Source organism: Perna viridis, chromosome 3 (genome assembly GCF_037379345.1).
Source record: "Perna viridis isolate PV_CMFRI_1.1 ecotype Kerala chromosome 3, ASM3737934v1, whole genome shotgun sequence".
NCBI classification, from domain to species: Eukaryota; Metazoa; Mollusca; class Bivalvia; order Mytilida; family Mytilidae; genus Perna; species Perna viridis.
The window spans coordinates 52,212,250-52,239,512 of record NC_142447.1 but is presented as its reverse complement, the minus strand read 5'-3'; the positions used below and the strand labels follow the sequence as shown (position 1 = coordinate 52,239,512).

The 27,263-nt window shown below is 34.1% G+C and overlaps 1 protein-coding gene across 8 annotated transcripts; it reads left to right on the top strand.

Moving 5' to 3' along the window:
• The first annotated feature begins 198 nt into the window (after positions 1-198).
• LOC148622841 (uncharacterized) lies at positions 199-25,682 on the top strand. 8 transcript variants are annotated; one of them, XM_088573094.1, is made up of 7 exons: positions 199-268; positions 15,275-15,348; positions 15,750-16,069; positions 17,750-17,805; positions 22,331-22,404; positions 22,808-23,128; positions 24,839-25,682. In XM_088573094.1, the coding sequence occupies exon 7, from the start codon at positions 24,853-24,855 to the stop codon at positions 25,678-25,680; it is 828 nt and encodes a 275-aa protein (XP_088429220.1). In that variant the 5' UTR covers positions 199-268; positions 15,275-15,348; positions 15,750-16,069; positions 17,750-17,805; positions 22,331-22,404; positions 22,808-23,128; positions 24,839-24,852; the 3' UTR covers positions 25,681-25,682. The 8 variants fall into 8 exon arrangements, with proteins under 8 accessions (XP_088429220.1, XP_088429217.1, XP_088429221.1 ...); XM_088573091.1 differs by having other exon boundaries at positions 17,750-17,902; XM_088573095.1 differs by lacking the exon at positions 17,750-17,805.
• Positions 25,683-27,263: the final 1,581 nt, after the last annotated feature.

Genomic DNA, 27,263 nt, shown 5'->3' with positions numbered 1-27,263 from the left:
GAAATGGCGCTTTAGGTACAAATTCAATTATTTTTGCTTCAAAATTAGAAATGTCATTAAAATTATTTTTTTCTGTACTATTTTCCTACTTCCGATTTTGATGGCATCGATTCCGTCAGGGAATCTTGGTGAAAATGGTTCTAATGGTATGCGTAGAAATTTTGAGATTTAATACTTCTGACTTCAGGAAATAAATTGGCGACACAATCTGCCTTGTGCATTAGCGACAAACAAATCAAAGGTCAAAAACTATGACAAAAGCAAGACAGTAAGTATAGTGCTAGACCGTAAGTAATAATGTTGTATACGCACCTGGCATCTTAATTAATCCTCAGTAACGAATACTGAAAATTCATTGGCTGATTTATGTGTAATTTGTGTTTCCGGCGGTTAGAACCCCCCTTTTTGTTTGATTTGTCTGTTTGTTTGTTGGGGTTTAACGCCCAAGCGGCAATATTTCAGCTATATTCAGGCGATGAACATGAAGTGGATGATAAAATGAACATGAAATGAAGATGAAATGAAAAATGGGATGGGACACAAGGATAATGGGGTCGACAAATTTTGATGGCCACTGGAAATAGGGAGAGGTGGGTAGGGTCGGGCAATTTATCTTCCTGTAGCGGAGCCCTATAGTTCCTACTCCGGGAGAATACCACAGGCACAGTAGGGTTTTTTTACAGTGCGAAAAACGTGGCATCTTTCCCAACACGGTGCACCACTATGGTTTGCGGTCAGGTTTTCCGTATTATACCCTGACAACCCCAGCATGTAACACACCAGAGGTACCCCATTCCACCACCTAGGGCACACAACCCAGTTGCACTGTGGGCAGAGCGCCCTAGCCCCCGGGTAAGGTTCTGAGCACTTTTTAGTCACCTTTTACGACAAGCTTCGCGCTGCTACAGGCGTATTCTTTTGACACCCGGACCTGCACGGGTCCCTTTTTGTTTGAAATTATTTGTTCATTTCCAGTCACTTAAGGACAGGATATGTTTTTTAGAAACTTTTTTAAAAACAGAATTCGCCGTTTTTATTTATTGAACCCATAAAAGCCTTATTACATATGTCTGACCCGTATTTAAATAACTTTCTCTATTATATAATACTAGTATCATAGAGAAAAACAAAGGTATGTAACAATATGCTAAAAATTATTTTATCAAAGTGCTGAGGCACTGAGTCAAGGAAGACCTCATAAATATTCATGTAACCAAATTGCAAGCTAAAAAAAAACGATAAAAACTTAGTCATTTTTAAGAGAACCATCTGTTTAAATGAAATGCATATCAATACTGCGTGTGTATTAATGCATTTATGGATCTTCTTTTCTTCTATTGATTTTGGTATTTCTGGCTGTGTATGTGTATGTCCTCAAATTTCTTCACACTTTACACCTAAACCAGCATTTCTTCAAAAATTCGATCTCTACTGTGAATTAAAGACTATTAATATTTTATGGATTTTCAAAGTAAGAAAAAATCCTCAGTTTGAAATTTCGGGTTGGAGATGCATGAAGTAGAAATGAATCCTGTGGACTAGGGGAGCTAGGTTGACCAAGGACCTAATCTAAAGGGAGAAATGAGCAAAAAAAACTTCTCCTTGTTTGTGCAGTCTTTGACAGTGATTTGTAATAGATTAAATGAACAAATATGTCAATAGTTTTCAAACAGAATTTACTAAAGCTTGTCCTTGTCACTGTTGTCTAGATTAGGCCCTGAGTTGAAAATGTCAAAACTATACACTTTTTTACAATAAATAATTACCTTTCTCTAGGAATTTTTCAATTCAAACAAGGATACAAACTCTTGTTATCCAAACTACTATGCAGTTTAAAAATCTTTAAACTAAAAAAAACTTAGGTTTTACCTCTCATATTTTAACAATTTAAGATTCCAATCAAGATCGGAAGTCAAGGATAAAGATTGTAGTGAATACAGGAAATATTTTGTCTTCCTTTATAACAAATGCACTTTGAGTATAACTATATCTTTTCTACTTTCCAAAACAAAAAGTTTACTAGTGAACCCATACCCCATGAGTACCACTTTTTATGATGAATCATTATCGCGCTTAAGCAGAGTGTTTTATAGATTATACCTGTCTGCCTTTTTAACTATATGTGCATTTCTTTCATTTTTTTTCTGCATGATTGGTTCACCGATATGTATTATATTAAAATACAAGTAACTCTTATGTTTTGCCAACAAATAAGTGTACGAAATCAGACTTCATATTTGTAGTTTTTATTAAGAGATGTTGACATGTATCAGCACTAGAGAATCATGAACTTTGTTTCATGTCTAAATAATGTCCCAGCACAAAAATAGTTCATTTTGCTTTTGCTTTATTCTCACTACATCTAGTGAAACTTTAAAAGGGATTACCACTGAAAAGAAATCAAGGAGAAGGTGATAACAGTGCCTTTGATAATTGCAAAATGTTACAATATGTAAATGCATGAAAATATAGGTAAACGGACGGAAAGTCACAGGACAAAAAGTCACAGGACAAAAAGTCACAATTTCGGTAGGACAAAAAGTCACAATTTTAGTAGGACAAAAAGTCACAATACTTTATATAGCACCATAGACATTTTATACAAAACAATAATCGAACAAGAATATAAGCACAGAAAGTAAATAAATAAAAAGTTTTGCAAGGTTTTCTTTAAACACACAATATCACTTTGAGCATTTTGTTTAAACACATGAGTTCATTTTCACTATTGTCACTGTTTTAGCAAACACTGTTGAAAGTCTATTTAGTTAGAAACGTCTAACTCTGCACCTGCAGCTGTAGTACGTCTACCCAGGCAAATGTTGAAGGCGACACCATTCAGGAATTCTGGAACTGTCTTTCTGCCTGATACACGGTCTTGGCACAGATTCTGGAGTCGTTTCTGGAGATGAACTATCTTCTGCGGAACTCTCTTTGCTGGCTGTGTACCGATTGCGTCTTGGAGAACGATCGTTGTTACAGTAGACTGTTCACACTGAAACCACTTGAGAACGGTCCAAATACTAGGATGAGACGTACCAACCAGTGTGTAGAACTTGTTATTCCAACCTTCGCAGACGTTGTTTGTTCTTGGGTTGCATTCCATAGTGGCTTTGTGGACACTCCAAACAGCAGGCTGGAACATAGGCGGTATACGGCGCATCATCAGCTGAGGTTGTTGGTCTGCGTTTAGTTGCTGTACTGGACGGTAGGTACCACTAGCGTAGGTTGCGTCAAAGTAGTCGACTAAGTCTGCTGTCTCTGGTGGCTCTTCTGGTGTGAGGCGTCGGATGTAGGCAATACCCTCTGGTAAGTCTTCTATTGGAAGGAAGGCTAAGGCATCTAAGGTGTTGCAGAAGTGGCGGAACACTGGATCACTCATGTAGTGGGTAGTTAGTCTGAATTTCTGTATCTTACGCTAGGTTGCCTGTGTCAGGTGGTAGAAACAGCCTTGGTGCTCAACTTGACGACCGAATACTGCTGAAGTTGCTCTGAGTAGACCATCTTCAAAGTCGGTTACCACTTTGGTGATGTTGATTTGTAGACCCATGTTGTTGCACTTGTCGATGATTGCTAGGAAGAGTTCTGCATATGCTTGGCGTGACTTCTTCTGTAGTAGGCTGTAGACGACGGTGATGAAGGTGTTGCCGAATGGTATTCTAATGGTGAAGATCTGCTTAAAAAACTGTGGTGCTGTGTCGAAGGTACCACCCATGTATAGTGTGTCTGCTGCTGCTAGATGTCTAAGGTTGTCATCTGTTGCAAAGGCAATAATTCTGGTTCTGGCTTCTGGACCATTGTCGTGGAGGAGAAAAGTCTGCGGGTCGTCATCTACTGTAACTGATAACTCAGGTGGCACTGTAAGCTCTTGTAGAGATGCTGGAACAGGAAGTTGAGGTCTGCGACGTCTGATGGATCTTTAACGTTGTCTTCTGTAGGAAGCATGGCTTTTACTGCATTGGATGTAGTTGATACACATTCTGTGAAGATCTGGCTGGGCTTGTTGAAAGTGGACTCTGCTTTGTGGTTCATGTTGTTGCGACATCTTATGAGATTTGCTGACTCTTCTTGTGGTGCATGGTTATGTGGTTGACTTGGTACTGGATTCTCATTGTGTAGGTCTGTGGACAGGCTGCCTCTGCACCCCTGACTGGACTTTAAGGTGCACTTCCACCACTGCTTGGTCTTGCGTAAAGCATGTCTTGTGTAGGTGTAACCTTCAAAGCAAAGCTTTGAACCGCCTTTGTTGCTCTTTAGGATCTCCATTTGGAACTGAATGATGAGGCAACAAAGCCTGTCCTTTTTATGCCAATTTTGCAGAAAACCAGACATTTACTCATAAAAGCCCTACCATGGACAGATATATTTTTGGAAAAAATGAAAGTTAGCTGTCTCCTCTGTATTGTTTTCCTTTCTAGAGAAGCCCTAAATTATCCCACTGATAAAAGAAAAAAAATAATACTTCAAAACAATCTTAATACCTTTTTCATAAAAATTAAATATTTGCCTGTAAACTTTAGCAAAACTCTTATTATTTTACCATAATTGAAAAAAAAATACAAAACTAAAAATTAATCCCCCCAAAAATTAAAAAAAGATATTTCTATTTCATATTTGCCTTAAAAATTATCAACATTTTATGATTTGTGACTTTTTGTCCTGTGACTTTTTGTCCTCAATTTCCACTGTGACTTTTTATCCTGTGGCTTTTTGTGCGTGACTTTTTGTCCTGTGACTTTACGTCCTACATTCAAAATATACATGTATTTTAGCCACATCATATGGAAGTACAGAAACCTCTTGATGAGAAATATTCTTACATGTACATATAATTGTGTGCAAAATCAGGCAACAATAGAGGTTAGGTGGTTATCATTGTCCCAGGTTTTTACTGGTTTTTAAGCCACCTAGTCAGTACTGGTTGATTAAAATTTTGCAAACAGTATTTATGTAGCATTATAATTTCTGTCCTACATTATAAAAAGTTAATACAAATAATATATATTATATTTTAGTGTTCTGAAATGTTATTCTTAAAATATCTCTATCAGCTGTCTTAATTAAGAAAAAATAAACACTTCTTCTCTAAAATAATTCAAATTTATCTTAAATAAAACATAACAAACTTTACAAAAATGTAGTAAAGTGTACTTCATGAGCACATCTTTAATTCAATAACTGTTAATAACAGGCAACATAAGTAAGAGTAGAATAGGTTACTTTTCATCTGACTGACAGGTGGTCATTGTTAAAACAACATCCCCTCATAACCAGGAAGATCATTAAAGTGGTTTGAAGTGGTGAGTTTAAAACAATAAATTAAAGACATTTCATGTAATAGACAAAACTTCTTAATACAAAAACTGGAAAGTTTACTAATGATATTGCTTTAGGGCTTCTCCCATGTATGGTTTCTAGTTACCTGATGATTTATAATGATGTCTTGACCCCCCATTTCAAAATATCTGGATCTATCCCAGTATGTTGATTTGTTTATGAGCAATTAATGTCACACTGTAAAGTAAATAACAAATTTGATACATGTATCATTATATTACAAATATCATAATTTCATGTATGAATTCTTAAATTAATACTGTACTGCATATGCCAGTAACCATAGTTAGAGTACACGCACATGTATTTTTGAAATTTTCAGTATAAATTTCCTGTTCACAGACATACAAATGTAAACTGCAAATTTTGCTAAGACATATGACAACTGTTCTACACTAGCAATGTTTACAGTAGACCTATCACCAGTTCTGAAAATTTTAAATCATTGTGTACAATGGAAGTACATGTATATGTGAACAAACTTATGTGTACCTTCACTTACCTAATACATTGTACATATATGAATGTCCCTGAAAATCAGCTCTTAGGAAAGGTCTACTTTTGGGTGCCTTGATATCCATCATATTTTCAATCCACTTTCATGGACCTAATTGACTGTGACCTTCATGTGTCATGAAAATCCTGTATCTAACTTTAAGATCTGCATTCTAAATGTATACCTTGACAATGCACTAAAAAGAAACATATTGATAATCAATTATGACTTACATGTATATGGATATAATACACATGTACATTCCATACTGAATATTACATGCCAAAATCTGTATCACATGCGGTATCTACATAAGACTCCTATGTCAACCCACTTAGGGCTATTTGGTCGTGGGGTGATATAAGTCGAGGATTGATACCCCATCAGATACAGATTTTGGCATGTCATGTTCATCAAAACATATATTTTAATTATACATGTACAAGTGTGTTCTGTGTAGGGTGTGATATAAGGTATGTAGTATAGGTCTAGGGGTGTGATATATGGTATGCAATATAGGTCTAGGGGTGTGATATATGGTATGCAATATAGGTCTAAGGATGTGGTATATGGTATGCCATATAGGTCTAGGGGTGTGATATAGGGTATGCCATATATATATATATATATATATATATATATATGTAGGTCTAGGGGAGTGATATGCAGTATATGATGTGCATATTATGTATGACTAAGGGTGCGATATAGTCCAGCGGTGTGATATAGGGTATGTGATATACATGTAGGTCTATGGGTGTGATATAGTTCAGTGGTGTGATATAGGGTATGTGATATACATGTAGGTCTAAGGGTGTGATATACAGTATGTCATATAGGTCTAGGGGTGTGATATACATGTATATTTGTACTGTGTGCAATATAGGTCTAGGGGTATGCGAAATAGGTCTAGGCTTGTGATTTAGGGTATGCAATATAAGTCTAGGGGTGTGATATAGGGTATTTAAATCACAGGTCAGTCACAATGATAATGATTGAAAATTTGAGAATGGGGCAATTTCTTATACAATAAAAATGTAATCAATTTGTTTTTAACATATTTAGGAAAATTTTCTGCAGTAATGTCATAAGCGGGGACTCTTTATGCTCTAGAAGTTTGTTTGGCTACATATAAATACCTAATTTTTACTAGATATCCCTCTTTTTGATAGATCAAGATCAACTACTGAATGTGATAAATATGCCACATGGCTACATTTCATCACAATCTTATTCAGATTAGATTTTAATTGCTCCGCCTTTTTCCTTTGTCGCATGACTTCATGTGACATTGCAAAAAGGGGAGCAATTAAGATCTAATTGTAATTACATTGCCGTTCATTCTTACCTTTGAGACAGGCATTGTTTATGTTTCTGCTTTCGAAATCATATTAATTTAACAATTCCATGATTCAAATGTTTATTTTCTAGTTTAAATACTGCATATTGTTTGCTACATGTACATTGTATGTTTATTCATGTACATGTACACATTGTTTGCATTTTAAATTCCTGGGATCAAATCAAATACACATGATATATATATATATATAGGATTTACATGTATTTAACAGTACAATGTGTATAAAATATAAAACAACTTGAAAACTCTTTCTGTAAAAATATTTTTTATCAAAATTGTTCACAAAAATACCTGTAATTTACAAACGCTAGAACACTTTCTCAAACCTTCAGGACCCATCTGGCAGAGGCGGATCCACACACTTTGAAAATGAGGGGTGGCAGCTTGGGTTCCTCAGAAAAAGGGGGTGCTACGATATTATTTGCCATTTTTGTCAATTTTACACGTGAAAATTATAAGTTTCCCATAAAAAGGAGGGATGCCAACTCCCACCCCCGCACCCTCACTGTAATCATAAACATTAAAACAGCTCCGAAAATCCGTTGTTAGAAGCTCCCGACATTCACAATAGATTTTTACAGTCATGATACTATAGTAGTCTTTATTTAACTTCTTGTTAAGATTGACAAACAATTTACATTTTCAAACTACAGGACCCATCTTGTAATGGTAGACTTTAACAATATACTAACAACTCAAAGAGTGTACATTGCAGGTGAAAAAATCCGTCATTAAAAACTTCCGACATCTTCTTCCTAATGTTTGACCTGGTTGCTCGAATAACCAAAAACCTTGGTGTTAACCGAAACCAGATTGAAAATCCGAAAACCTCAATAAAACACGTTTTTGGGTGGTATAATTGCTCACTGTGTTATTTAAACACACTTGCAAATAAGTTTTTTTATTACAATGTCAGCACTTTCTAGATACCCAACGAAAGTCTGTAATAATTAATATGGCGTCAGTACTTTTAAATTAGTCACTTGTCCCTCCGACGCCATATTGTTGTTACGTATATTCCTCCACTTCCTGAAAAACTGCAGTCCGGTGCTTATATCCAACGGATCTGCATAAATCCCTATCTATAGTTTGGGTTCGGTAAAATTTATAATATAAGTACAATACACTAGAATGTAACTCTAGTCCCTGGTGAGACTCAGTCAACCACCCAAGCTATATTCCCTGTTTTACAGGGTCAGTATATATATATATGTATGTGTATTTGATTATAAATTGTTAATAATTAATATCACTATGCATCATTCAGTTAGTTATGTTATATCTAAGCTATTGCTGCAGCTAGCAGGTTTGAGCGTGCAATATGCAAGGCATAGCAGAGTCCAGTACTGATAGTTTCAATTTCGTTACGGCAACTGTTCGAGATATAAGGAATAAGGTGGTATCAAGTAAAAGCTGGAGTAAGTCACTGTCATTATTCACAAAAAGTTGTTCCAGTTCAAGCACTGAGTTTAAAGACTGTATAAAGGGTTGACGGACATAGTGTAGTGCAGTACAGGTCACAATGAAATGTAATCGATCTTCTGTACCGTCCCTGCATAGTGGGCAGGTCGGTTCTACGTCATACTGTTTGAACTTATGGCGATTTGACTGGAGAATATATAGTCCAAGTAATATCTTACATTTGACATGTGCTTTAGTAACTAACATAGGCGCAGTTCCAGCCAATTACCATATATTGTGGACTTTCCCAGCAGCCAGATTGTCAGCATTGAGATATTTTAGCGATGATTTAAATTTTGCTTCTTCCTTCAGTTTTGTTTCCAGTATCTATCAACTGATCTGTAAACCATATGCTTCCAGGTAAATTTGCCAATAGGTATTTCAAGAAGTCCAAAAGCTGACGGGAGGCTGTATTGCACCAATATGTCTCTAACTAAAATAAACCAACTATGAGATTTACTGTCTTTAATAGAAAGTTGCCTCCAGGCAAGTTGATTTTCAACTGAATTGTAATCCCTGCAGATATTTCCATATGTAGTAAGGATTCTCTTATGCAGTTCAGCAGTTAATGGTAATTCACTAAGTAGTAGATATTACGCACAGTCTGCAGAGCGATCTGGGAGATGCTGGATATGCTTAAGTAGTCTCTTTTAGTAACTGTCAAGATTATTTAAATCTTTTGTATTCAGACGAGTGACATCCAGCCCATAGATTATTCTAGGCACAATGTAGGTTCTTATCAGGTGCACGGATACAAAGGGATTGAGTCCATTAATACCATGAAGGCCTATCAATGCATAGACAGCTTTTCAAGCAATACTGATTCTCTCTGTAGAAACACTTGATGTACCATATTTTGATTTAGAGTCCCTTGTTATTCCAAGATGTGTAGCTATATCTGATTTTTGGAGTTCACAGTCGTTTAACCTGAATGAATAATTACTGGTATCACTATTGGAAATACATAGCACTGTTGATTTAGTTTAATTGATAGAGTATTGTTCTAGCTTTGCATAGGTCTCCTGTATTGATAGCATAGTCTGCAACTCATATGGACAATATGAGACTAAAGTAATGTCATCCGCCACTGTAGGGGTTCGACAATAGATTGGTCCTATGTAACTACCAATACCACATGATTCCAACAAGTTAAGGAGTGGATTAATGAACAGCTTATATGCAAAAGGGGACCAGACTCCACATGGTCTCACACCAACATTCTCCTGGAATTCCTTCGAGAGACTGTTTTTCCATTTGACTCGAGATCTCAAGTTCTTATACCATTCATTTAACATAATCCATTCGTTTTCATCAATTCCGGCGAGGAAAATCTTTCTTAGCATTGATCCATGCCAGACTTTGTCGAAGGCCTTGGCCGCATCTAGGAATCCAAAAAATATGGGAGATCGATTATCTCTTGCCTCTGCTCTGAGCTCGGTTACTATTAATGCCGACCTAGATGGTGATACACCATTTGTGAAACCAAGTTGGAGTTTAGATTGTCCAAAGACAATCTTATCTGTTACTAAATTGAGATGTAGTTTCTCCACCAGTTTACCAGCAATACTAGCTACTGTGATCTTACGATAACTATTAGGATCATGTAACGGTTTCCCCTTATTCTTGAATACAGGTGTCACAGTTCCAGTTCGAAACTGATCTAGAACCACCCTTTGTCAAAGATTTGATTTATCAGTTTTGTTTTCGATTATTGGAGGTACAGTGTTTGATCTGCGTCAGGTCAATTAGAACAAATAGTCCTGCTCGCTAAGACAAAATTCAAATAATTAAAGATAAGCACATAATCATAGAAATATTGCAATTCAACAAATATTACAAAAGGTTTGATGTCATAATACTTCCATCTCTTACGAAAAATAAAGAATCACATATTGATCGGCGGCGGAACGATATACTAAGGTAAATTTGCAAGGTGGAAAAGGGGGAGGGTAAAGAGAGCAGACCGCGGAATATTTAGGCAGTTCCATGTGACAATATCCACGTCTGGTTGAATCCCACTTGCCGACGGTCTCTAAGTCAAGTTCAGGCTATAAATAGCATTCCTTGACAAAAACGAGTCAGACATGCGTATATCCTGTCCTCGGGTGCCTGTGTACATTTCGTTGATATTACCAATAATAGCATAGCCAAACTTTCTTCTCTGAACCCTCCCTTTCCTTCATCTCGAGATCTGGATAAGTGTTTTAAAGACTAATCAAGGGAACCAGGATTCTATAGCTGAAATCCAGGGACAAAGACCAGGCATGGAAAACACACACACAACGAAGAACATAAAATAACCAAAATAATATATACAAAGTAACAAAAGTAAATGAGCATCTCCGACTCCACTTAAAACTGGGAACATGGACCTCTGCTTTTCTTGAAACACTCGCCGAGCTGTTCATAAATAGTAAAGTCAAGGATAGACGAAAGAGGAAAGGAAAACTATGAAAACTTAAAGTTCATCATTACCTTTCGAAAATTTGGCCCCAATTTTACCACATAATTCACTCTGGCTACAGACAGACATGTGTATCGAAAACTTTTTTTAAGGCATGCCCTAAATATGAAAAAAGTTAACCAATTTCATGTGAAATTTTATCAAAAACTAATCCGACTTATGCTGTTTATTTTTTATCAATTCTGTAGAGAGTGGCAAAATAGTCTAAAGCTCCATTTACTTGCACATGTGAAAATTTACACAAGTGTGTAAAAGGAAAATGGTTAAGAATGTAGAGTGTGTATTTAAAAAAAGTCAATATTAAGTCGTCTGTTGATACATTCTCACAATGGACAGAAATCTTGCCTTTCAAAGACGACAACGAACTCCTTTACCTTTACTACAAGCCATATTTGTCTCAGTGTACGATGAAGTTAAATCAGACCCGTATGTATTTATTCTTTTTGCATTCACATGCCTTAAATTTATTTCACGGCCTTGTTCATATTTACATTTATTTATTCACATCTGGCCCAGGGGTGATGTAAATTAACAAACGTACGTATTTGCATTTACGTGCGGAATTTGCACCCCGATGTATATTTATTATAGTGGACGATTTTGTGTTGTGAAGACCACTCGTGATTGGATAAAAGTATAACCATGAGAAAACGGACAGCCGGACCCCTGGGACGTTTTTAGTGAAAACAGAATTTTATTGAACTTTAAGTGCTGGACATTGTTAATTTAGTTACCAAAAATGACACCAACACCGTACGCTACGTCTGTATTTTCGGTAGATTTCGCATAATTCCGTAACAGTTTCTATATTTTTTGACCGAATATATTTTTAAACACACACAAGATAGTTATGTTTATCTAAGTTATTTTAAGTAATATTCATCACTTAAGAACATTTTTTTTCTGTCTTCTTTTCTTTTCTATTGTTCGGGTTTACCTAGTTTAAGAGCCGCCATCCCGTGCCGAGTGCGGATTCTCATCTTCATTTCAGCCAATCAAGCGACTTGCCAAGTCAGCAAGTGTTATTTCCTTGACTGTTACCGATGTAAAGCGACTGGTTCCCCGTGTTTTGCTTTCAATTATTTATCCCGTCTCGTATGCGAGAATAACTATTTGAATAGCTATAAATTTGTCCTGAGATGACATAGTCTCGTCTTGACTCTTATACCTCTAATATAGTTCCCTTTTAATATGTGTTTTCAGCAGAAATGTAAAGCAAGGATAAAAGTTGAATAAGATTTGTTTTAGCTCTCTAATTGATGTTGAAGTACTGATTTGTGAAAGTGTAAAAAAGTATAAACTTTAAATGGCCTGTAAAAGATTTGACGTAGGAAGTTTTTTTTGACACCTTGAAGAAGGGTCCCCCACGTGACGTTTTTTGCCAATTTTGAATTTCCAGTTTGGAATAACGGTTCATATGCAGACCCTGGAAATTTGGTGGTGAATTAATCGGTGTGGTGACTAACCCTTAATGGTTTGTAATAGCTTTGCCGTAGGAAATTTTTTATGACACCTTGAAGAGGGCCCCCTCATGAGTTTTCTGCCTACTTTGAATTTCCAATTTGGGAGAACGGTTCATATGCACACCTTGGAAATTCGGTGGCAAACTTCTATTCTATTTTAATTGGAAGAGTTATCAATGTCAGATCCAGACATTTACAAATCGGGCCCTTAATTAGAGTCCAAAATTAGTTAATTAATCATATCAGTATGCAAACTAATATATTTTGTCTATGTAGGCATTCAAAATTTTATTTCAAAGTTTTCAATCGCAGTTTCAATAAAGCAGTTTGAAATGCATTAGAAGTACGTGCATAAACACAATAGTGTCAAAAATTTTATTACGAAATTATCCAATGATACATAAATAATATAAAATATATAACGGCAAAGTTCGTTATGGTTTGTTATGTTCTATGGTTTTTCGATTTTGGAGTTTTCCCGCGCTTTCTATTGTTCGCTAGCTTGAGCTTGGTTGAAAATGGACAGGTAAAAGAGGTACAAGTTTAGCTGTTATATCAGATTTCCCATACATTTAATAACTAGATGGGAAACTATGTACATATTTTAATTTAAAAACAACTTTGGGATGGAAAAATATCTTTCCCTAAAGAATTTTGAGCATAGGAAAAACCTGATCAAACTGAGAATATCTGCACATAAACATAGAGTGGAGACTGGGCACTAGCTCCGGCAAGATAGGTTATGCTTGAAATGAAATAGAGGATGAAACTCATTTTTTATTTAATTGTTCAAAAGTGAATGATGATAGAATCACTCTTTAGACAAGCATAATTATGAACTGCCCAAACTTCATAAATTTAACCTGTAAACAGAAAATGAGTTTGGGTGAACTTGGAAAATATAGATATTCTTACTAGTTTATGTACATTTATAACAAAACACAAAAATCCACCATGAGACAAAATGATGGTTAATTACTTTAAGTTTACACATTATTTGATCATTCTTGATAATACACTGATTCATGATTGGGTATTGCATTCACTTGATGGGATATAATTTGAATTGCACTAAAAGTTGATGGCTATTTTGTTTTATCAATATGACCCTTAAACCTTTAAGTATCTCCCCTTGGTGACTTATGCAGCTAAATAACTATCTATTCTTGCTTGCTCGCACAAGACACGAGGGGTTTATGATGGGGTACATGCATGTGCATGCATATATTCAGTATTAGATATGTTATTATTATATAAACCAAAAACCTACAAGTATCTACCCTTGGTGACTTTTGCAACAAAATAACTACGGTTATATGTACTTGTTTACTTGTTCGAGACACGAGGGGGTTTTTATACAGAGTATATACCTACCACACATGGTGATCTATTGTAATATTACTGATTTCGGTTAATGTACTTAATATTGTTATTATTCTTTTAGTATCTACCCCTGATGACTTTTGCAACAGATAACTATCGATATATACTTGTGTGTTTGCATAAGGCACGGCGAGATTTATTTAATAGGGAAAAATTATTTCGTGATTATTGTAGTACGCAATTCTAATGCCTATACCCCATAGCGAATCCAAACTATCATATTACTTACTGCATCATTTATCATAATTTATAAATATACTCATGAACACAGTTGCTTACTCTTTTTTTCTTTTGTCAATTCGGTATTGTTATTGAATCATGCGTGTTAGTATTGTTATTGTGTCCTTAGCTCGCCACTGATTTAAATCTGATAAAATTTGAGCTTTGGTACCTAGATAAACGACACTGAATGTGATTACACTATTATGACTATTACTACGAATGGGGTAAAGGGCCTTAACGCATTTAGTAAGTAAATGTACAAGGGTAACAATAAATCCCTTAACGCTAGCGTATGAAGAAATAGGGCTCAAGAAATAGGTATCGGGTCGAACTAAAGCAGGGAATGGAAACTATGCCCTAAACAATTTTCCACAATAACATATAATACCATAAATACAATTTGTAATAGTCTGCAATGTTGTTTTATATGAATATTTTATGTATTGTGTAATAAAATATTTGACTTGCATGAATGTGTATTATGTTTTACTATTTGACTTGGACCGATTGACAGACGAGCTTTCGGAAACTGGTGATTGTATTGCAATCTAGTCGTAATCTTCTATATTCTTTTTCATGCTTGATTAGTACGCACTTCTTTTCTCGTCATCTATTGGTTGGCAATTGTCGCGGGTTAATTCCTTTTTCATTTGAACACTCTTACCTAAGTATCTGAACGGACATGTTGGTTTTTATGTTCATCCGAATCTAGCAACCTATATTCTTATCAACTCAACTTATATACGCATCTGATTTCAACTTAACTATTACTAAGGTTAGTTTCTTTAACATTCCTAGATTAATTGTGCATGTTAATGGTCTTGAAATTAACATTTTTACCTCGTATGAAAGTCCGGTATGAATGATTGATTGATTGTGTAACTTTCATAATAATTTACCTAAACACACAAATCTGTAATGTTATTTTACTATGCTTAAATAATAGCGATTAATGATTGATTCATTTAACAGTTCGAGTGGACCGCTCGAAAGTAAAAGTGTAAGTCTTTAAATCGATCACACACTGTGGTCATAAAGTAATTGTTTTAAATTATAAATACAATAAGTGATTTTTTATACTTCAGGTACAAAACAGTAGTACTGGAGACTTACTATTCCTGTGACCATTTACAAATGTGCCTCTTGCACGATATGTGAGGTAAGCTAAGTGTTTTGTATTCTTGAGTTTTTGCTTTGCTTATGTATTTGCTTTGCCATGTTTTTTTACGCTTATTGTATGCACTAAATCGCTTATACTATAATGCTGTTGTTTTGCTCTTTAATATGTTTGATTAGATAATTTACCATTTTCTTATAATTTGCTATATTTGAATATGGAGTCAAATGGAGTCAAACTACATATTTAGCTAGTTGGTTTATGCTTCACAAGCAGATTGATGAAGCCGTAAATTAAATTTACTCAAATGTTATATTTTTCCTATGATATATAAATGTACTAAAATATACATTCACACACATGGTTAATTTTTATGTTATCTTTATGTGCAAGATGCTATTATTTATGTTGTGCTGTGTATTGAATATAACTGTATTTTATAGGGCATTAACATTATTTGGCAATAAAGCATAGAACCCTAGAGATTAGAGTTTACTTCTATCAACCCCCTAGAAATAGAGGTTGTGACAATGGCGCCCACCGCTTGGATGTTTTACTACGCCTAGGACTCAGGAATATTCCGATTTTAGTGCCAGCCGTTTGAGATCTCATACTTTATCCGTACGGAGCACCAGGTGTTTCCGGAAACAGATCTGTCATTTAGTTACTTCCGGTCAATATTCAGGACGTTGGACAACTACGAGGAAATTTCGATGGATGTGTGATCCTAACTAGTGAAATTTAGTGTTATTCTATTGTAATAGTAAGTTGATTTATCCTTAATTGTATCCATTATACATTATTATAATCTAGAATACCTGGTTACATGGAATATTTTTATAAATTGACATAGAAATCCTTGATTTTCGAGTTTGAAAATTTTGGCTAAAATTTATTTTGGTCAAATTTAGGCTTGAATAAGAAACATATTATTTTTAAATAATATTTTGATTATTCAGCTTTACTTCCCGGTCATTGGTGTTTAACAATGATAGTTTAGACACTTGTGATTGTTTAAAAAAAATATTTTTGGACTTTTTGATTTATTCATCAAATACCTAGAATTTTGTTGATACTTGATTTTTTTTGTCCCGAATAGGTAAACAAGGTCAAGGTCAACTAAAAGTACATATTTTAAAAATAGAATAACATACACGACAGATGTAAACAAACACTACATGTGTTATCGTGTTTAGAATAGAGTGACAACTAGTTAACATTTTATTGTGTTTGAAATAGGTTGTCACTTGGAGGTGTACTTTGTATAATTGCTTATAAGTGCATACATTTTGGTAGGCCCTATATGGTCTGACTTCTTTTTTTTTTTACACATGCATAAATATTTAGGGTCCATAATCATTATTTATATTCACATAGACTTTATTTGTGATATTTATATTTATATATGTATGGTTTGTGTGTATATTTTGTTTGTGTTTTGGGTGATATGTCATGTACATGTGAGTGTAGTATATTTTGATTTTTAGTTGTTTGTATGTTGTGATGTTACCTTGTGATCTGTGAACATAGTTTTGTGTGTATGTTTTGAATCTTGAGTATAAATAGAGTTTAAAACATTTGATTAAACTTAAAAAATAAATACAACAATAAATAAATGTCTATATCAAGGCGTTTACTGACAGTCATTATCAATGACATGAATAGTAAAGAAACAATGAATTATTACATGCCAGTCTGAAATAACTTAAGTGTACACAGTAACAACCTAACCCTAAAAAGATACAATACCATAACACTGTTTTTTTTTTATCTGGACTTTTAATTTTTTTATCTATTTGTCTATCTGTTTGTCTGTTCATGTTATCTTTTCAAAGTCTTATTGCAAGTATTAAAGTTGATCGCTTCCTTTCAAGTGAAAATAATATCTTGTGTCATACATTTAATCACAATCAAAATGAAGGACTGAACTTGAATTTTGTGTCCATATTTGTCCCATCTGTTCAGTTTTTAATGTTTTTAGGTTGCTAAATGCTCTTATCGTGATATGGCCCTGGTCGCCAAAACGTCATTAAAAAAACAACCCATCTGTTCAGGGTTCGACTTCTATGGGTGCATTTAGCTGTGCTCCGTGAAGCATTTTATTAAAATTATAACTTTGTCAATTTTGCTAACGTTCATAACATTGTTATTAACATTTATATTTGTACATGTACTGAAAAGATAAAGCAGCTAATAATAAATTGAATTGAATTACAGTTTATATCCTACAGTGGCGAGTATATTGACATTCCGAATAATGGATGGTTGCTCATGTATTTAAGAGGGTTTTCTATATAACCAACCAAACTTTTTTAATAAATGTTGTACCTAGAGTAACTATATTCTTATTGTATGGTAAGGGCGAATTCATATTACAAAATAAGGTATTTTACAACTTGGTACACGCACATGTACGGTTACTTAATTATTTGAAATTTTTCAGGTTTAAATAAAAACATGGATATTTTAAAGAAGACAGTCACATCAGAGGGTTTAGAGGTGAGGGATGTATCCAGATCATGGAGAGGGAACAATATCGACCAACCAACTTTAGTGATATTTTTCAGTTGGTTGGGTGCATCAGAGAAGTCTTTGTGTAATTATTTTGAGCTATATCATTCTTTAGGATATGATATACTCCTATATTACCAATAATAGCATAGCCAACCTTTCTTCTCTGAACCCTCCCTTTCCTTCATCTCGATATCTGGATAAGTGTTTTAAAGACTAATCAAGGGAACCAGGATTCTATAGCTGAAATCCAGGGACAAAGACCAGGCATGGAAAACACACACACAACGAAGAACATAAAATAACCAAAATAATATATACAAAGTAACAAAAGTAAATGAGCATCTCCGACTCCACTAAAAACTGGGAACATGGACCAGGGAATGAGTCCTCTGCTTTTCTTGAAACACTCGCCGAGCTGTTCATAAATAGTAAAGTCAAGGATAGACGAAAGAGGAAAGGAAAACTATGAAAACTTAAAGTTCATCATTACCTTTCGAAAATTTGGCCCCAATTTTACCACATAATTCACTCTGGCTACAGACAGACATGTGTGTCGAAAACTTTTTTTAAGGCATGCCCTAAATATGAAAAAAGTTAACCAATTTCATGTGAAATTTTATCAAAAACTAATCCGACTTATGCTGTTTATTTTTTTATCAATTCTGTAGTGAGTGGCAAAATAGTCTAAAGCTCCATTTACTTGCACAAATTTTACATACACGTACGTGTGTAATTGCACATGTGAAAATTTACACAAGTGTGTAAAAGGAAAATGGCTAAGAATGTAGAGTGTGTATTTAAAAAAAAGTCGATATTAAGTCGTCTGTTGATACATTCTCACAATGGACAGAAATCTTGCCTTTCAAAGACGACAACGAACTCCTTTACCTTTACTACAAGCCATATTTGTCTCAGTGTACGATGAAGTTAAATCAGACCCGTATGTATTTATTCTTTTTGCATTCACATGCCTTAAATTTATTTCACGGCCTTGTTCATATTTACATTTATTTATTCACATCTGGCCCAGGGGTGATGTAAATTAACAAACGTAAGTATTTGCATTTACGTGCGGAATTTGCACCCCCATGTATATTTATTATAGTGGACGATTTTGTGTTGTGGAGACCACTCGTGATTGGATAAAAGTATAACCATGAGAAAACGGACAGCCGGACCCCTGGGACGTTTTTAGTGAAAACAGAATTTTATTGAACTTTAAGTGCTGGACATTGTTAATTTAGTTACCAAAAATGACACCAACACCGTACGCTACGTCTGTATTTTCGGTAGATTTCGCATAATTCCGTAACAGTTTCTATATTTTTTGACCGAATATATTTTTAAACACACACAAGATAGTTATGTTTATCTAAGTTATTCTAAGTAATATTCATCACTTAAGAGCATTTTTTTTCTGTCTTCTTATCTTTTCTATTGTTCGGGTTTACCTAGTTTAAGAGCCGCCATCCCGTGCCGAGTGCGGATTCTCATCTTCATTTCAGCCAATCAAGCGACTTGCCAAGTCAGCAAGTGTTATTTCCTTGACTGTTACCGATGTAAAGCGACTGGTTCCCCGTGTTTTGCTTTCAATTATTTATCCCGTCTCGTATGCGAGAATAACTATTTGAATAGCTATAAATTTGCCCTGAGCTGACATAGTCTCGTCTTGACTCTTATACCTCTAATATAGTTCCCTTTTAATATGTGTTTTCAGCAGAAATGTAAAGCAAGGATAAAAGTTGAATGAGATTTGTTTTAGCTCTCTAATTGATGTTGAAGTTCTGATTTGTGAAAGTGTAAAAAAGTATAAACTTTAAATGGCCTGTAAAAGCTTTGACGTAGGAAGTTTTTTTTGACACCTTGAAGAAGGGTCCCCCACGTGACGTTTTTTGCCAATTTTGAATTTCCAGTTTGGAATAACGGTTCATATGCACACCTTGGAAATTCGGTGGCAAACTTCTATTCTATTTTAATTGGAAGAGTTATCAATGTCAGATCCAGACATTTACAAATCGGGCCCTTAATTAGAGTCCAAAATTAGTTAATTAATCATATCAGTATGCAAACTAATATATTTTGTCTATGTAGGCATTCAAAATTTTATTTCAGTTTTCAATCGCAGTTTCAATAAAGCAGTTTGAAATGCATTAGAAGTACGTGCATAAACACAATAGTGTCAAAAATTTTATTACGAAATTATCCAATGATACATAAATAATATAGAATATATAACGGCAAAGTTCGTTATGGTTTATGTTCTATGGTTTTTCGATTTTGGAGTTTTCCCGCGCTTTCTATTGTTCGCTAGCTTGAGCTTGGTTGAAAATGGACAGGTAAAAGAGGTACAAGTTTTGCTGTTATATCAGATTTCCCATACATTTAATAACTAGATGGGAAACTCTGTACATATATTAATTTAAAAACAACTTTGGGATGGAAAAATATCTTTCCCTAAAGAATTTTGAGCATAGGAAAAACCTGATCAAACTAAGAATATCTGCACATAAACACATAGAGTGGAGACTGGAAGATATCAGGGCACTAGCTCCGGCAAGATAGGTTATGCTTGAAATGAAATAGAGGATGAAACTCATTTTTTATTTAATTGTTCAAAAGTGAATGATAGAATCACTCTTTAGACAAGCATAATTATAAACTGCCCAAACTTCATAAATTTAACCTGTAAACAAAAAATGAGTTTGGGTGAACTTGGAAAATATAGATATTCTTACTAGTTTATGTACATTTATAACAAAACACAAAAATCCACCATGAGACAACATGATGGTTAATTACTTTAAGTTTACACATTATTTGATCATTCTTGATAATACACTGATTCATGATTGGGTATTGCATTCACTTGATGGGATATAATTTGAATTGCACTAAAAGTTAATGGCTATTTTGTTTTATCAATATGACCCTTAAACCTTTAAGTATCTCCCCTTGGTGACTTATGCAGCTAAATAACTATCTATTCTTGCTTGCTCGCACAAAACACGAGGGGTTTATGATGGGGTACATGCATGTGCATGCATATATTCAGTATTAGATATGTTATTATTATATAAACCAAAAACCTACAAGTATCTACCCTTGGTGACTTTTGCAACAAAATAACTACGGTTATATGTACTTGTTTACTCGTTCGAGACACGAGGGGTTTTTTATACAGAGTATATATCTACCACACATGGTGATATATTGTAATATTACTGATTTCGGTTAATGTACTTAATATTGTTATTACTCTTTTAGTATCTACCCCTGATGACTTTTGCAACAGATAACTATCGATATATACTTGTGTGTTTGCATAAGGCACGGCGAGATTTATTTAATAGGGAAAAATTATTTCGTGATTATTGTAGTACGCAATTCTAATGCCTCTACCCCATAGCGAATTCAAACTATCATATTACTTACTGCATCATTTATCATAACTTATAAATATACTCATGAACACAGTTGCTCACTCTTTTTTTCTTTTGTCAATTCGGTATTGTTATTGAATCATACGTGTTTGTATTGTTATTGTGTCCTTAGCTCGCCACTGATTTAAATCTGATAAAATTTGAACTTTGGTACCTAGATAAACGACACTGAATGTGATTACACTATTATGACTATTACTATGAATGGGGTAAAGGGCCTTAACGCATTTGGTAAGTAACTGTACAAGGGTAACAATAAATCCCTTAACGCTAGCGTATGAAGAAATAGGGCTCAAGAAATAGGTATCGGGTCGAACTAAAGCAGGGAATGGAAACTATGCCCTAAACAATTTTCCACAATAACATATAATACCATAAATACAATTTGTAATAGTCTGCAATGTTGATTTATATGAATATTTTATGTATTGTGTAATAAAATATTTGACTTGTATGAATGTGTATTATGTTTTACTATTTGACTTGGACCGATTGACAGACGAGCTTTAGGAAACTGGTGATTGTATTGCAATCTAGTCGTAATCTTCTATATTCTTTTTCATGTTTGATTAGTACGCACTTCTTTTCTCGTCATCTATTGGTTGGCAATTGTCGCGGGTTAATTCCTTTTTCATTTGAACACTCTTACCTAAGTATCTGAACGGACATGTTGGTTTTTATGTTCATCCGAATCTAGCAACCTATATTCTTATCAACTCAACTTATATACGCATCTGATTTCAACTTAACTATTACTAAGGTTAGTTTCTTTAACATTCCTAGATTAATTGTGCATGTTAATGGTCTTGAAATTAACATTTTTACCTCGTATGAAAGTCCGGTATGAATGATTGATTGATTGTGTAACTTTCATAATAATTTACCTAAACACACAAATCTGTAATGTTATTTTACTATGCTTAAATAATAGCGATTAATGATTGATTCATTTAACAGTTCGAGTGGACCGCTCGAAAGTAAAAGTGTAAGTCTTTAAATCGATCACACACTGTGGTCATAAAGTAATTGTTTTAAATTATAAATACAATAAGTGATCTTTGATACTTCAGGTACAATACAGTAGTACTGGAGACTTACTATTCCTGTGACCATTTACAAATGTGCCTCTTGCACGATATGTGAGGTAAGCTAAGTTTTTTGTATTCTTGAGTTTTTGCTTTGCTTATGTATTTGCGTTGCTATGTTTTTTTTTACGCTTATTGTATGCACTAAATCGCTTATACTATAATGCTGTTGTTTTGCTCTTTAATATGTTTGATTAGATAATTTACCATTTTCTTATAATTTGCTATATTTGAATATGGAGTCAAATGGAGTCAAACTACATATTTAGCTAGTTGGTTTATGCTTCACAAGCAGATTGATGAAGCCGTAAATTAAATTTACTCAAATGTTGCATTTTTCCTATGATATGTAAATGTACTAAAATATACATTCACACACATGGTTAATTTTTATGTTATCTTTATGTGCAAGATGCTATTATTTATGTTGTGCTGTGTATTGAATATAACTGTATTTTATAGGGCACTAACATTATTTGGCAATAAAGCATAGAACCTTAGAGATTAGAGTTTACTTCTATCAACCCCCTAGAAATAGAGGTTGTGACAATGGCGCCCACCGCTTGGATGTTTTACTACGCCTAGGACTCAGGAATATTCCGATTTTAGTGCCAAGCCGTTTGAGATCTCATACTTTATCCGTACGGAGCACCAGGTGTTTCCGGAAACAGATCTGTCATTTAGTTACTTCCGGTCAATATTCAGGACGTTGGACAACTACGAGGAAATTTCGATGGATGTGTGATCCTAACTAGTGAAATTTAGTGTTATTCTATTGTAATAGTAAGTTGATTTATCCTTAATTGTATCCATTATACATTATTATAATCTAGAATACCTGGTTACATGGAATATTTCTATAAATTGACATAGAAATCCTTGATTTTCGAGTTTGAAAATTTTGGCTAAAATTTATTTTGGTCAAATTTAGGCTTGAATAAGAAGCATATTATTTTTAAATAATATTTTGATTATTCAGCTTTACTTCCCGGTCATTGGTGTTTAACAATGATAGTTTAGACACTTGTGATTGTTTAAAAAAAATATTTTTGGACTTTTTGATTTATTCATCAAATACCTAGAATTTTGTTGATACTTGATTTTTTTTGTCCCGAATAGGTAAACAAGGTCAAGGTCAACTAAAAGTACATATTTTAAAAATAGAATAACATACACGACAGATGTAAACAAACACTACATGTGTTATCGTGTTTAAATAGAGTGACAACTAGTTAACATTTTATTGTGTTTGAAATAGGTTGTCACTTGGAGGTGTACTTTGTATAATTGCTTATAAGTGCATACATTTTGGTAGGCCCTATATGGTCTGACTTCTTCTTTTTTTTACACATGCATAAATATTTAGGGTCCATAATCATTATTTATATTCACATAGACTTTATTTGTGATATTTATATTTATATATGTATGGTTTGTGTGTATATTTTGTTTGTGTTTTGGGTGATATGTCATGTACATGTGAGTGTAGTATATTTTGATTTTTAGTTGTTTGTATGTTGTGATGTTACCTTGTGATCTGTGAACATAGTTTTGTGTGTATGTTTTGAATCTTGAGTATAAATAGAGTTTAAAACATTTGATTAAACTTAAAAAATAAATACAACAATAAATAAATGTCTATATCAAGGCGTTTACTGACAGTCATTATCAATGACATGAATAGTAAAGAAACAATGAATTATTACATGCCAGTCTGAAATAACTTAAGTGTACACAGTAACAACCTAACCCTAAAAAGATACAATACCATAACACTGTTTTTGTTTTTATCTGGACTTTTAATTTTTTTATCATACCATACAGATTCTGTAGAAAGCACTTTGTCTATCTGTTTGTCTGTTCATGTTATCTTTTCAAAGTCTTATTGCAAGTATTAAAGTTGATCGCTTCCTTTCAAGTGAAAATAATATCTTGTGTCATACATTTAATCACAATCAAAATGAAGGACTGAATCAAGCTTGAATTTTGTGTCCATATTTGTCCCATCTGTTCAGTTTTTAATGTTTTTAGGTTGTTAAATGCTCTTATCGTGATATGGCCCTGGTCGCCAAAACGTCATTAAAAAAACAACCCATCTGTTCAGGGTTCGACTTCTACGGGTGCATTTAGCTGTGCTCCGTGAAGCATTTTATTAAAATTATAACTTTGTCAATTTTGCTAACGTTCATAATATTGTTATTAACATTTATATTTGTACATGTACTGAAAAGATAAAGCCGCTAATAATAAATTGAATTGAATTACAATTTATATCCTACAGTGGCGAGTATATTGACATTCCGAATAATGGATGGTTGCTCATGTATTTAAGAGGGTTTTCTATATAACCAACCAAACTTTTTTAATAAATGTTGTACCTAGAGTAACTATATTCTTATTGTATGGTAAGGGCGAATTCATATTACAAAATAAGGTATTTTACAACTTGGTACACGCACATGTACGGTTACTTAATTATTTGAAATTTTTCAGGTTTAAATAAAAACATGGATATTTTAAAGAAGACAGTCACATCAGAGGGTTTAGAGATGAGGGAGGTATCCAGATCATGGAGAGGGAACAATATCAACCAACCAACTTTAGTGATATTTTTCAGTTGGTTGGGGGCATCAGAGAAGTCTTTGTGTAATTATTTTGAGCTATATCATTCTTTAGGATATGATATACTCCATGTTCCTGGTAACATGAAACATTTTGCGTGGCCTCCGACGTCGGTAAACTTAGCTACTGTAGTATTAAACTACATCTGTACAGAAATGTCTCATTATCGCTACATTCTCGTTCATAGTATGTCCATAGGCTCTTTTAACTATACATCATGCATCATGGAAGTGATGAAACACCCTCAGAAGTACTGGAACTTTACCCTACGGCTAGTTGGGAATGTGTTCGATAGTATAACATATGGATCCTATGATCGTATGAAGACGGGTGTATCTTACGGTTTAACCCAGAATTATCTTGTTCGTATTTTGATCCAACAGTTCCTGACATTGTATTTCATCATAACCAAAAGAAAAACTGTTAATTTTTATGAGAATGGTATGACTGCATTCAAAGAACGACCATTCCGAGTGCCTAACATTTTCTATTATTGTAAGGATGATCCAATGTGTGATCATGAACTAATTGCCGTGTTGATTGAACATTGGCGGACAAAATTGAATATGTCTGTCATAGATGTATGCTGGGATTCTTCCATTCATTCTGGACATCTATACAAACACCGTTTGGAATATCTAGAACGCCATCGAGACTTTTTACAGAATGTTCACCGTTACAAATTACTAGTATTAAAATTATCAAAACTTTAAAATTTGGACTGTGTTCATAGATTTCACCCCGGCTCCATCAATACATCATCTCTTCATACTTATGATTTTGCATTAATATAAGTATGCTCCTCTACTCCGTATATGATTGCCACTTCCCTTTGCTTCGTGTTTCCGAGTCAGCGGTAGTAGCAACATACATGTATATTTACATGTACACATTAAGAGGTGTCAGAAAATATTTTACCCCGCTTTCAGTTCGGTCCGGTTTCAGTTCAGTTCAACTCATTTTGTCCACTCAACGCCTCGTCGAGAGCGTTGAACGGCTTTAGTTTAAACATATTTATTGCTAAAATTTACAGGCAATTGGATTGGACATAAGTTATACCAACTTACAAAAGTCCTTTCCACGTAATTATTTACAAATATTTTATGAACATACGTCAGCATCAAAACATGATATAAAATGTAAACAACTAATTGTGACAAAAAATGAATCAAGAACAGTATATATGTATTTTTATATAATTATATGTTATCAGATGGGACGAACTTGTCAGTTCAATGTCTGTGGCAATAGTTATCTGAACTTAAAAAAAAAGAGTATAAAAAGGAGAAAATATGGGAAATATTAACAGGATGAAGTTAAAATTGCTTGCTGTGATCGTCCTATGTCAAAACGCTTTGGTTGTATGATGAATAATTGAACTGATTTAAATATATCTTACTAGTTTAAATCATCGGATAAGGCGCCATTTCCAAAAGGCAAAGTTTTGATTGTTAGTTCTGGTAAAAAGGCAGTATCATTTTTCAATTTTTCACGTGCCTTTAAATATAAAGGGATTCCAAAAGGTAATGTATGGCATCTTCAACCACCCAGCCGCAGACACAACCCGGACTATTCACAAAATTAACACGGAATAGATCTCCACTCAGGGCACTACACCTATGTCGAAGTTTCGTGTGTAGAATTTTATACAATCTACAACCTGTGAAATAAGAAGGAGGTTTATTATATATTAATGATCGGTTTGCTTTTTTGAATCTAGAAATGGTTGGAAGAACGACTTTGTTTTTATGACGGGTACTAAAGTATGCTGACATTTTGTACTTGTATATCACTCAGATTATTTCATTTTCTAAACGCTTATAATAAATAAAATCATAAGTCACTGTACAGAAGTTTATTGATGATCTGTTATACATGAAAGGTGTACGGGTGTTATGTTGATTTTGCTAGAATGGTTGTATTAATTTGAAAATACAATGATTTTTTTTCATTACAAGATGCAGATTAAAACTCCCCGGAGAATCTTTTCAATATTGGCATTTTTACCCTTATCCACCTCGGCACCACAAAAGCTGAAAGCAAATAACTATACGTGCTAGTATATTCTAAGATTCAGATCAAGATTCAATATTTTATTATAGTCTCACCACATACAAACATAACTGCTAGTAGTCCTTAGTTTTTACATTTGTATAATTTAATATATTCAGTTTCTTTATTCCCGTTGTAAAAAGGGACCCAGACCTTTTTGGACCGATTGTTAGATGTGTTTAATTGATATATTTTTTCCACAGTGGCCAGCATTTTTGCGCCTGTCCCAAGTCACGAATGTCTG